The following is a 12,780-nucleotide window of genomic DNA, read 5'->3' on the forward strand; positions in this document are numbered from 1 at the left end:
ATCTTGGGGGTCCTGGCCCCTGTCTCTCGCTCAGGCCTCTAGGACGCTTGGTGGGAAGATGGGGTGAGGGTGCTGTCCCTGTTCCTGCAGCCTGGGACAGGCAGATGAGTCCCTGGTGCGGCCGGGGTTCCGGACTCCGTCCAGGGCGCCGCGTGAGGACGGGCGCCAGGGACCCTGCTCTGCAGCTAGGAGCCGAGAGCGCGCGCGTGTGCGCCCCCGCGGCCCGCTCCGCTGCGGAGACTGCGCCGCGCCGCCAGCTGCGCCCGCCCAGCTACTCAGCTCTTTTGGCCAGGGCGACCCCTCCTCCGGCCTCTGCAGAGGCGGCCGCTACCCCGTCATCGGGCATCCGCCTCCGCGCGCAGGAGCCGCCCCCGACACTCGCACGGTGCACCCCTGCGTTGCGCTCGCCCTCGCCCGCCGCCTCTGCGCCCGCGCGGGAGAGAGGCGCCGCCAGCGCGGAAGGGAGGGCGGAGGAGGGGAGTCTAGTCCTCCCGCTCGGGCTGCACCTGTTTCTCCGGGCTGGGAGGTCCCGGCCCGACTGCCTTGCGCGAGAGGCAGGAACTCCGCTGACTCTGGACACGACTCAACTTGTCTGTCAAGCGCAGGGGTCGGGAAGGCAGGCAGTCGTCACTCTCCGGTGGGATCAACCCCTTATTTGGATATTTGGGCGTTGCAGTTCGCACAGGAACCTCGGCGGCACGCTCCTTCCCAGCCTCGCCAACCTTCGCATGCGTCGGCTCCTGCAGCCGCAGCACCGAGCCTCGGCCGTGGAATTTCTTGGATGGACTCGCCCTAGCCTGGCCTCGGCTTTTCCTTTTCCAAGTTCTTTTGTTTTCGCCCCTCCCCCACCGCACGTCGCCCCTCTCGCTGACCGGCTCCGTACCCGCCCTAGCCGAGCAGGTGCTGAGCACAGTCCACCCCGCGCGCCCAGCTTCTGCCCAAGCCCCACACGCCATCCGCGCTCTCTTAGTGCGCTCCGGAGCGACAGCCCGCGTTCGACGGCGGGCGGTGGGGCTGCAGGAGCCTGGGCCGCGCGTTCCGCCGCTGCCTGCGCCGGCCGCAGTCACCTGTGTGTCTCTTGTGTTTGAACTTCAGGATGGCTCGTTTTGGGGAGGCAGCTGTCGGCAGGCCTGGCTCCGGCGAGGGAGACTCGGACCAGAGCAGGAACCGGCCAGAAACGCCTGTGCCAGCCTCGGGTTCCGCGGCCGCCTACAAGCAGTCGAAAGCGCAGAGGGCGCGCACTATGGCCTTGTACAACCCGATCCCTGTCCGTCAAAACTGCTTCACGGTGAACAGATCCCTGTTTGTCTTCGGTGAGGACAACGTTGTCAGGAAGTACGCCAAGAAGCTCATCGACTGGCCATATCCTTTCTCCACTCCCACCCCACCCCACCCCTGCCCCCAGCCCCTGTCCCATGACATTCCTCCCCTGGGAGGAACCTCTGGTGGGGAATGCGTTGCCCACCTGCTCTGGGGCTCCAGCCTTCCCTCTTGGCAGGAGCTGCATCTCAGGGCCAACGCTGTTGGGACGACAGGGCCTTAGTGTTGCTCAAGGTAAGACTTTGCTTTCTCTGTGTGTAGACCTGCAGTGTCCTGGGAGCTGCCCCTCGCTGGGCTCGCTGCCTCACCTCCTTCCCAGTTGCCTGTCCCCAGCTTGGGTGAGCACTCTCACAAGGTTTTCTTGGATGATCAGTGTTTCTTTTCCTGCCTCTGAGCCAGTGCCTCTCTCAATCCCTTCCAGCTGGAGCAGGAGACACCTGTGCTGCCTGAGGCAGGTGGGGGAGGGTAGGGGAGTCAAGGGGCTGGCCTACTGGCCTGCAGCCCTGAGCGTTGCACAGGTGGAGTCCAAGTTTGGGATGACCAGGAAGCAGGAAGTGCAGTGGCTGGGGGGAGTGTGCTTCTTGGTGCACTGGGCCCCCTCCCCTTGGCCCTGGGTTTGGTCCCCTGCCCTTAGGGCCCTGGCTGCTGTCCCCAAGCCCAGGGGCCAGGTTGAGCTGCCAGCTTGCGTTTGCCAGGAGAGGGTGAGGGGTGAAGGCTGCCTATCTACAGCTGCTGTTGGAGAGCTGGTGGGGTGTCTGAGGAAGGGGCCCACAGAGATCTTTCCTGCAGGCGTGACCAGGTGTGTCCGGTGTAGGTGCTCTTCACTAAGAATCATGTTAGGGCTTGGGGGTGCAGCGGAAAGTGACTGGGTGGAGTGGTGTTAAAGACAGTGTGGCAGGGGGCCAAGGAGGGAGGATTCTTGGAAACAGAACCCTGCCAGGAGACCCCTCCTCACATCCCCTCAGACCCTGACCTTCCCCAGGTCTCCAGGGTCTCAGGTGTCAGCCAGGCACGTGGCTTGCTTTCCCAGGGCCTGGGCACCTCCTTCCCTCCCCCTCCCCACCCTGGCCTTCCCTCCTTTCCTCCTCCATGGCTCCCTGTTCCAGCTGCATGGTGATTGGCTGATGCCTGGTGCTTCCAGGGAACATCTCTACGCAGATCTCCCTGCTGCGGAGTGCACCCTCCCACCCTCCTGCCGCCACCCTGCAATGCTTCAGTCTCACGTAGGTTGGGGGCTCCTGGGGGAGGGAGAACAGGGGAGAGATTGGCACCTGCAGTCATGCCTGCTGCCCCCACAGGGCAGAGCTCCCCTTCCTGGGCCCTACCCTGGTGGAGATCTGCCAGTCTCCCAGCTTCCCTCCTCCCCTCCTCTGTATTGCCCTTGCACCCCCCCCCCCCAGACAAGTTCCTTACAGACAGGGTTACTTGGGTGGCCAGGGTGCAGCCACTATAAGCACCTGGGACGGTGCTGCAGGCTGGCCAGGAGCCTCCCCAGGGGCTCCTGGGAGGCGGGCCGCTCCTTCCTGCTGTAGCACCGCTAGCCTTGAGACCTGCTCCTTCCTCTCTTGTGTCTGGAGAGGCCTCAGAGGGGCTGGCCTAGGCTGTGTGTTCAGGGACTTAGGCAGAGGCAATCCATGGCAGGACCTGTTACAGTTCTGCAGCGTGGGAAATATGTAGTCAGTTGGGATTGTGTTCCGTCTGGAGGTGACCGTGTTGTAAACGCATGTGGCTGTTGCCCCTGCCCTTCCTCAGAAGTACATCCCGGTTCCTATGCCCAACACTGGCCTTCCTAACCTCTGGCCGCCTAAAGTGTCTTGGATTTTCTCCCTGGCTCAGACACTGGCTCTTTGCCACCATCAGTGAAATGAGGGTGACCATGAGTCCCTGGGAGAATTGGATGAGTTAATGTACAACAATGGGCGGTGGGGAACTGTTCTGCCAGGGTCCATTTGGGTATGTATGACATCATGGCCTCATGAAAAGATCATCCATTTGAGCATGTATGACATCATCGTGGGCTGCTTGAAAGAGCAGCTTGGAAGTTAGCCTGCTGTTGATGTGCTGAGTTTGAGTCATGCCCATGGTAGCCTTGGCATGGCCAGGCCAAAGAATGGCACAGGCCTCACACGGCCATGTACTGAATGCTCCCCACCCCTGCTTGAGAGCAGTGCCCAGCCACCAGGCTTCTGCTGGCATCGGGGTCAGAGTCCTTCTGAAGTGGCAGCACCCTGGAGGGAGGGGTCAGAGAGCCTAGAATCGGCATCGCTCAGTGTCCAGGTCCCGAACCCACCCCCGGACTGAGGAGTCAGACTGTGTTTCCACGAAGTCCCTGGATGTTGGCAGACAGGCTGCAGTCTAGGCAGCTCTTCCTCTCTGCTCTTTGTGAGCCCAGGGATGTGGGCCTGGCCTTGGTGCACACCTGAACACGAGTGGCGGCTTGTGGGCTGGCTTTGCCTGCAGCTTTGATTGCATTTGAGACTCAGGCTCACAGCTTGCAGAGGCTGCTGTGGCCCCAAACCCCCTGAGACCAGGGACTGGGAACCAAGCGTGGGGAGAATGTGTCCTCTGTATTCTGGCCCGTGCCGCCTCTAACTATGTGAGTCTGAAAAGGTGGGTGAAGTACAGGAATAATTTAGGTGATGCTTTGTAAGGCTGGCCCTGTAGTTATGTGTAGGGTAGCATGGGTCTTACAGCAAGAAATGTCCAGGGTAGGTAGCCTGCATTGTCAGGCCCGCAGTCCACTCCAAAGGAGTTTCAATTTTCTTGGAAGCTGCATCTGCCTGGGGAGGTGATTTTATTCTCTTGTGCTGCTCTTTGCTGCAGTGAACACCACAACCTTCTAGAACATACTCATCTGACTTAAAATATGGTATTACATTTGTTTCTGTTCCCTTCTTTTGTTTCTTGCTCAACCGGTGGCTCCAAAGGAAGGACCTTCTCCCCAGGCAGCAGGTGGTCGGGCACTCTCCCCATGGTCACTGGTGTGAGCTTTCCTGTTTTCCTGGTGTCTGTGTTCTCACATAATGACCTTGTGGACTTGGGCCTTTCAGAGCAGGTAGCAGAAGGGGAGTATCCTGTAGGTGAGTCTAGGCCATGTCCCATTGGGTCCTCCCAGATGGGAGCAGGAGCACCATGTGGAAATGCAGCTGAGTTTACAGCTTTGGGTGGAGCAGCTGCGGGGAACCCACGTGAACCACCTGTTGCAGAGTTTCTTCATAGTCCTGGGGTCAGAGGGGGATGTGCCTTGTGTGGATGGCCAATCGTGGAGGATTTGGGTGGCAAGTACCAGGAGTCTCAGTTCCCAGAGCTTCCATTTTGACCCTGTCTTCTATGTTGGCCGTCTCTGAACACACAGAAGCTTGCAGGACTACAGCTGGGTGCTGGTAAGGATTCGAGGTGGTTCCCGGGGGCCGTAAGTCAGGTTGCCTTGGACAGATGGGTCCAGAAACCCTCTTTGTGTTCCCTGTGTCCCAGGTCATGACCCATTGTGGGCGGCTGGCACCCACACTGCATCTGCTGGGGCTCCTGGGACAGTGCCCCTGTCACCTGGCTTAGGATCTTTGCAGTCAGGGTGCAACCTGGGAAGCAAGTTGGAGACAGACCTTTGGGATGGGTGTTTTTGTCTGTGCCCACAGTAGATGCTAGGAGAGGGGGCAGGTAATGAGAACAGGCTTATTCTGTCCTTTGAAAGATCCACACTCTGCAATGACTGGCTCCATCCAGAATCACTCACATTTTTGCAGCTGTTGCTGCACAAAATCAGGGTGTTTCTGCTGCTTGCTTTTACTCTGTAGAACCCTCTCGTCTGTTTAATCTTCACAGTCATAGTTAGAGCTGGACCAGGGCTTGCTAACTGGCCACACTGGAGCAGCACCTGCATCTCCCTGTGCTATGTGATGGCTGAGCTCACCTGCCTATGGGTCCTTGAGTGGCCACACCATAGCCACATGACACAAATGAGAGGCCCAGGCAGGCCTGGCCTTGCATTTGGCATCTACCACCTTTCATCACACTCCTCAGATTCCCTTTTGTTGTGAATAATTGATCACACATGTGGGACTCCTGGGCTGTCAGGAGGGAAAGGTTGTCTGTCTGCCCCTGGGGTGAGGCCTTATGTATCTTTTTCTCAGGTTCCCCGAGCTGGGAGACACAGCTGCTTCTTGCCTGACACCCTTGGTATCCTCACCGAGGGAGTGGCCATTGTCCCTGCTCCAAGGACTAACTCAGCAAAGTAGAAGGCCCTTATCTGGTTTTCATACAGGGGAAGGGTGACCCTCTGAGTTGAGAAGGGGCTCTGCACTCCTCTCTTTCCAGTGGGCATTTGGGATTGTTGGAGAGTGGTTGCAGGAAGTATGCCCCCAAATCAGTGTGCTGACCTGCCTCCACCCAGTGTGGTAGGGCTGCCAGGCTTGGCGCAGCATATAGTGCAATATCAGGGTATTTTTTTTTTACTTTTTGAATATTTATTCATTATTTATTTGAAAACCAGAGTTGTAGAGAGAGGGAGAGGTAGAGGAAGAACTCCCATCCATTGGTTCACTCCGCAAATGGCTATAACAGCTGGGGCTGGCTTGCCAGACTGATGCCAGGAGCCTGGCACTCCATCCAGGTCTCCCACGTGGGTGCAGGGGCCCAAGGATGTGGGCCATCCTGATGTTTTCCAGGTGCATTAATAGGAACTGGATGCCCATGTGGGATGGGCCACCCTCGTGCGTCAGTGTTGGACCAGAAGAGGCAGTGTGGATCTGCTATACGCTGGGCTCCATGCCAGCAGAAACTTCTTCTGGGCCTGTGATGTGATAGGACTGAAAGGGGTTTTTGTAAGCTTCCATGTCCTGTGCCTTCGCCAGTCTTTGACCTTGGAACCTCTCTGTCTCTGGGAAATTTGCTCGGACAGGCTTGGGGGACAGTGGAGCTGAAGCAGGGAGTGCTCATCATTCCAGATATCCTGGCAGAGCAGGGGGTCTGGTTTGAGAGGGGCTCCTTGTACTTTAAGCTCTGCGTTTGTGGAGCAGACGGGACCATGAGCAAGTGTAGCCCAGGAGCAGGAAGAGGGTGGTGGCTGTGGCCTCCTATTTGCTGCTTGCTCCTTGGCTTTCTGCTGTGGGTAGTAGTTGGAGTTGCAGCTCCACTCTGTGTGACAGGGCCTTTGTGTTGGCTGCACTGGGCTGCTGTACTCCCTTCATCTCTAGAGAAAGGGGGCAACAGCTCTGGATGTATGTCCAGGTTTTCTGGGGCTCATGTCCTGCAATGGGCTGACTTTGAAGGGATACGGGATGTGGCTGGATGTCGGGAAGCAGGTAAGAGGAGACATGGGCTGGCTGTGTTGTGGATGAGGCTGTGCACTGAGGGGCCCATGCATGTCCATGTACCCTGGTATCCAGCTTGGTTTTGCAAGCTTCCTGTGCCTTGTTCTTGGCTTTTGCACCAGTATCTCACATGGCAACTCAGGGCCAGGCTGTGTGAAACAGTTTCCTACAGCCTAGACACATGTGGCAGTGCCCAGCTGGGTGGTGCTGGGCGGCATGTTGCTGTCATCAGCAGCTGTGCCGTGGCTCACTCAGGCACCTTCCATGGCTGGTTCATGGCACCCCAACCTTCAGTTACAAGTTAGTTCTGATGTAGTCCTTGACACAGTCCTCCTGCTGCTGGCCTCTCTACCTCTCTACCTGGCATGGCCTCTCTACCCTGGATGGAGGCTGTGGATGGTGCCCAGCGGTCCCTTCCTGCAGGTGCCAGCCTAGAGCCCTGTGGCTACCTGAGGCCTGCTGTCTGCATCCAGAGAGTGGGGTTTCTCCATGTGTGTGGGTTGCAGGTGGGTGTCTGGTGGTATGGGGTGTGTAGCTGATGGCTGGCTCTGGGCTTTGAGTGAGGGCTGCTGGATCTCTGGCTGTGTTTAGCACGGTGCTGGCCCAGAACAAGCCTTGGGAGAGCTTCTGCTGAATGATCTAGAATGGTGTTGGTTACTGGGGTTTCTTGGTTGTCAGAAAGTGTCTACCACAGACTTGTGGCCCTGTGGGATCCTCTGTGGCCCCAGCAGGGGCAGGGGCTGGGTGGTGCAGGTAAGCACATGGGAATGAAGCACTGGCCTCTCAGCTCTGCTGTGTGCAGCTCCGGTTCTGTTTGTGAGTTGCTGAGATTGACGCTGCTCTGCTGAGGGCCGTGGGCAGTGGGGGTCAGACTTTCCAGGATGGCTCCCAGGCACCCCTGAGCATTTGGTCGGTGCTGTTTAGTCCTACGGTCCTCATGGCTTTGTAAATGATCATCTGTATTGATTAGGATAGACCTGTGTTGCTTCTTTGGTTGCTGTAGGACTGCGAAGTGCAACTTAGTGTGCCAAGATGTGTAGAGCAAAATCACTCTGTGGGAAGGAGATTGGTGGCCACCAGACCTTCGATTTCCTGGGTTCATTGACTGATTATGCACCTTCTACAGCTGCTGTAGGCAGCATGGTGGTGGGGTCAGAGGACACCTCTCCGAGCACCCGTGACCTGCCTGACTTGACTGTCTCTGCTGCTTGGTGTCCTTGTTCCTTTTCCTGGGCCATGGCTGGGGAATGCTACAGCTGCCCAGTTGCAGGTTTGGAGTTCTGACCCTAGAAGGACTCTCCGGAGGGATTTCATTTTCCTTTTGTGTTGGAATCACAAACCCTATTGAGATTTGCCTGGAAGCACATCCACTATTTTGTGCTCAGTGCGTGAGCCACAGCAGAAGCATGTCATGGGCTGCAAGTCCACCCTCCTGGACACTAGGCCATCAGAGCAGTGGCTCCCAGTCTGACACAGAGCGCTTGGGCAAGAGCTGCAGGCCATACAAGTAGCTCCATGAGAAGACACAGTGAAGGTCACACGTGGGGTCTCCCTGTGCACTCCAATGGGTGGACCCAATGAACCTCCCCCAGGGCCAGGTTGGCCCTGAAAGGCAGGCAGTTGCAGGGCTCCATGAATACCCCACTACCTGACTCTTCTTTCTGCTCCCATTTCAGCGCTGTAAACACACAGGTGTAACCCTGTGCTGCAATGGGCCCAGTGGCACTGATGGCCACAGCCACTAGAGGTGATAACTGCAGAACCCCAGGCCACATGTGGCCCACAGACACTTGGTGTGCACTGAAGGTGACCAAGAACTCAGTTTTGAATTCTGTTATATGAAATCCCGTTTATGTGGCCAGCAGTTGCTGTGTGGGGGGAGTGGTGGCTTAGGAAGGAAGGTTTCCCAGGGGCCAGGTCTGTGGGCAGCTCTGTTACCTGGTCATGTGTCATCTCTGTGGGGTGTGGGTTCCGTGGCCTCAGCCAGACATGGCCTCACTGCTATGTGTTCAACCCTATAGTGTGGCCTGCTGTTCCTTGAAGATCCATCCTCTTCCATGCCTTTACACATGTTGCTGCTGCTGCCCTCAGTCAGGGCCTTGCTCCTTCTGTGAAGCCCTCCTTGATTTCTCTTGACAGAATTAGACACCCCCCACCGCCCCAGTCCCAGGCTCCCATATGGCACCTTGTTTATGGCTGTTGTAATGTACTTACCACGTGGCTTCAGTGTTGGTTTAAAATCCCTGCTTAGAACATAAGCATAGAACAGTGCTTATTAACATTGGCATTTAACACATTTGTTTCAATTAAAATACTTTTAAAAGTTTTTTTTTTTTTTTTTTTTTTTTTTAAGAAGTGGCATTCTGTTTCTGACTCAGCTCATTGCTGTAGTCAGCAGAAGCCCTAGATCTTCTCCCAGGACTCACTCTGTTCTCAAGCTCGTTTTCAATCCTGGCTCCTTCAGAATCTTTGAACAAATTCCTCTGGCTGTGTCTCAAGCATGTTGTATCAGCTTGCTTTCACTCCAACAGTCCTTCCGTGGATACTGTTTGACCAGGGACAGGAATAGCCCAGACAGTGTGCTTTCACAAACCAACAGTCCCCCAAGACAACAGTCGCCTGTTTGAAACACGGGGCTGTTGAGGCCAGAGCAGGTCACGTCCCTGGCCTGAGGTTGTCCCCAGGGGCTCAAGGCCAGGGGTCCAACCCCCACATCTCTGTGATGTCCACATCAGGTGCTGTCTGGGCTCTGCTGTTCAGTGGAATGGCGTATATCCTATGTTTACACGCTGTGCGTGCCTTGTGAGCTTGTGCTTACATATTCCCTCTGATGGCTGAAAAGTGGGGCTAGAATAGGTTCCCCATGCTGCTGGTCTCTGGGTTTGCAGACCTGTTCCTATCAACATTCAGCATTCCTCATCTGGGACCCTGACTTTGGTGCTTCTCCGTTCTGTCTGTCAGAGTACTGTGGGCCTGGCCTTGTCTCTTGCTTGGCTAATCAGTGTACATCCACAGCTGTTTATGCCAGATTCAAGCTAGGACCCAGCATCCTGCTTCTTCTAGTAGCCACATCGGGTGCTGTTTTTGGAGGCTCACACAATGCCTGTTCCATAGCCCAGGATCCAGGCTGGCCTGGTGTTGGAGCACAGTCTCAGCCTTACTCCCAGCTTCATCGTGCAGCCAGCCTCTGCACACCAGGCCTGCATTCCTTTGGTGAACCTCTCATTCTGCAACCGAGCTTCTCCTTCCTGGGTTCCACCAACCATCAGCTGAGGCTGCCAAGCACTGGCACGGCTGAGATGGGCGTGGCTCCCACTTCATGCCCTGAGAGCCCCTTGTGAAGCTAACCTGAGCTGTCCTGTCTACTGACCTCATCCTGTGCTGGTCAGTGCTGGGTGTGGGACCTCATCCCATGCTGGGTCAGTGTGGGTGTGGGACCTCATCCCATGCTGGGTCAGTGTGGGTGTGGGACCTCCTGCTGTGCAGGTCAGTGTGGTGTGCAGAGCTCGTCCTGTGCGGGGTCACTGCTGGGAGTGGTGCTAGTGCTGCTAACACGTAGTAGTGACCATGCCTTCAAGTGCCTCCTGTGGACCCTTGGCCCTCTTGGTGGCCATCCTAGGAGGCCTGGGGTCCTATTTTCTACATTCACAGCAGGGTTAGAGGTGTGGTGTCCTCACTCATTGCCTGAGAACGTACCCAGGAGAGCTGAGGCCGGGACCTGAGTCTGTGCTTGAGCCACTGCACAGGGTGGCCTTTCTTGAGCCATTCCCTCTTCTCTCTCCTGGCAGCTGTCTTTACATCTTAGAGACCAGCATCAACACCTGCCTGCCTCTGCGTGTTCCCGCTCACATCTCGGTTTACAATCCCCAAAGTCATCTTCAGGACAGCAGGAAGCAGGCCTCCCCCATTCTGTATGAAAGCAGGTATCAGCAGCCATGTTGCCTTTGGTGGACTTTGAGCTGGCCTGATGGGTGCCCACGGATAGGGTCCATTCTAGCATCCAGGCCTGGCCTCTGGTGGCTGGAGAACCATGCACTGGACTTCTGGGCACTTGGCCTGGGTTCCATCAGGGAAGAGAAGGCTGAAGCTCCAGAAGAGTCAGTCATGGATAAAGGCGCCTCTGTGGGCTATTATGCTATTGCAGATTTGCTGCATGGACAGGACACTTTCCTGTGTGTAGTGGTGGGTGCTGGTGGATGGGGTGAGGGAGCAGAGAATTAAGATCCCCCGCCTGAACCTGAGAGCCAGGCGGGAGACCCAGAGGAGACTAGGCAATGAAGTGGGCTCCTTCCTACTGGCTGGGAGTGATGTGTGTGGAGGTTTGCATTTGCGCAATCACAGAGCCATATGGATGTGCAGAGAGGCAGGCGTTTCCTGGGGACTGGGGGATGTGGGCTTGTCTGGGGGTGGGGTGGGATGGGCAGGATGGTAGCTCACGGGACAGTGTGCCTGGTGGTATCCGTCTCAGGATCACCGTCTGTGAGGAGGGGGCTTCATTGAGAAACGTCTTTGTGGGATGTCTGCTGAGTAGCACATGCCCACCCTGAATGACAGGCTGTGTAAGACTGTGCATGTCTGTAACATAGGGACAAGCAGACAGATGAGGAGCAAAGTTGTGGAGTAGCTTCTAGAAAATTCGTTGAGCCAGTGTAAGCTCGCCCCTCTGCAAGGGCTGCGACTTTCATCTCACTGCTCCATTGTGGTTTGGCAACACCCTGGAGCGGGTGGCGCGGGACCCCTGGGGGTATGCAGAGGGAGCTGAGCTGGTTGGATCCCAGTATGTGGGCACTGCCCTGCGAGCCTCTCAGGTATGTGCCACTGCTCTTTGACAACTGCAAGAGGACGTGGTGATGCCTTTGAGAGCTGGTCTCTCCCTCGCATCCTTCCCCAGCACAGTGTGTATCAGGGCCTTGCCTTGAGTGCATGCTGTGCTCTGTGACACCTGTGGGTGTAGGAGGCCCAAGGGTGGGGGTGGGGCAGAGACCTCGCCTATCATGCTGGCCCCTGTGACACAGCCAAGATCTTTCTCTGCCTTGGAGGCGAGTCTTGCTTAGAACCCTGGAGTCTTGCAGTCTGGCCTTCCCCTCAGCTGTAGCTTGGAAAGTGTTGAGGAGCATTCCAGTGGTAGGGTGCGAGATTTTCATTTTTCTATGCTCTCTGTGGGGTCTGTGGCTTTGGCTATAGGATGCAGGTGGCGGCTCCTGTCCCCTCTTCTCACACATTCCCCACCTCATGCTTCTGCCTGCAAGGCCTTTTAAGAAAATGCAGCCGAGTGGTGGAAGTTGCAGGACATACCACCCTGCCTGGAGGGGCAGGTATGGGCAAAACCTGGGGCTCCACCATCTGTCTGACCAGGTGTCTCCACACCCTGTGTGTGTGTGTGTGTGTGTGTGTGTGTGTACCATGCCTGTTGTCCAGGACTCATGTTGCTGGCTGTGACACCTGCGACATCCTCAGGTGGCTTTGTGTGGCCACCCTCTCTGCCCTGTCCTCTCCTGTCCTCCCTGTTGGTGCTGCTGAGTTCTAGGGTGTTGGTGACAGTGCAGCAACAGGGCCTGCTCCTTCATCTGCTGTACTCTGCCCTCTGCTCTGCAGAGGGTCCTTTGCAGGTGGTTACCCCTTGCAGAGCCAGTGGGAATGGGGAGCCAAGAACTGGAGCATGGCTACCGCAGCTGTGCCCAAAGCCTCATGAGGTGAGGCTCTGAGAGGGAGTGAGGGCCCTCCCTTCATCACAGGAACAACAGGGTTGCACTCACCAGGGGCATCAGACAGTGGGTAAGTGCCCCTCTCAGGTCCTGGGCCTGCCTTGACAGCTGCATGTTATCTTAGGGTGAGGGGCAAGTGATAGGTTACCTCAGCAAATAGGCCCTTGCTTTGAGCCCCCCTTTCTCTGAGCACCCCCTTCTTTTGAGCCCCCCTTCCTCTGAGCCCTCCCCCTTTCTTTGAGGCCCTCAAGACCCTTCCTCTGAAGGATCTTCCTCCACCTCACCCGAGCTCAACAACCAGGGTCCCTTATTGTTACTGTGGCAACAGCTTCCTGATTCTTAGGGCCGTGAGCCTGGAAGGTTGGGCCCTCCGACCTGTGTCAGAGTGGAACCAGTGCTCTTGGGAGAGGGGCAGGACCCTAGGGGGCTCTTGGTTCTCACGTTTG

The 12,780-nt window shown here is 56.8% G+C and overlaps 1 protein-coding gene across 9 annotated transcripts in view; it reads left to right on the top strand.

The window, feature by feature from the left end:
- The window catches only part of CACNA1E (calcium voltage-gated channel subunit alpha1 E), a 253,728-nt gene that overhangs the window by 83,590 nt on the left and 157,358 nt on the right, over window positions 1-12,780 (top strand). For all 9 annotated transcript variants that reach the window (XR_009246127.1, XR_009246126.1, XR_009246128.1 and 6 more), the window contains exon 3: window positions 1,096-1,361. Coding sequence is in view for 6 of the 9 variants with exons in the window: in XM_058668915.1 (XP_058524898.1) it covers window positions 1,096-1,361 (266 nt within the window). In the remaining 3 variants the exon portion in view is untranslated. The remainder of the gene's footprint in view (window positions 1-1,095; window positions 1,362-12,780) is intronic.

Source organism: Ochotona princeps, chromosome 10 (genome assembly GCF_030435755.1).
Source record: "Ochotona princeps isolate mOchPri1 chromosome 10, mOchPri1.hap1, whole genome shotgun sequence".
Lineage (NCBI taxonomy): Eukaryota > Metazoa > Chordata > Mammalia > Lagomorpha > Ochotonidae > Ochotona > Ochotona princeps.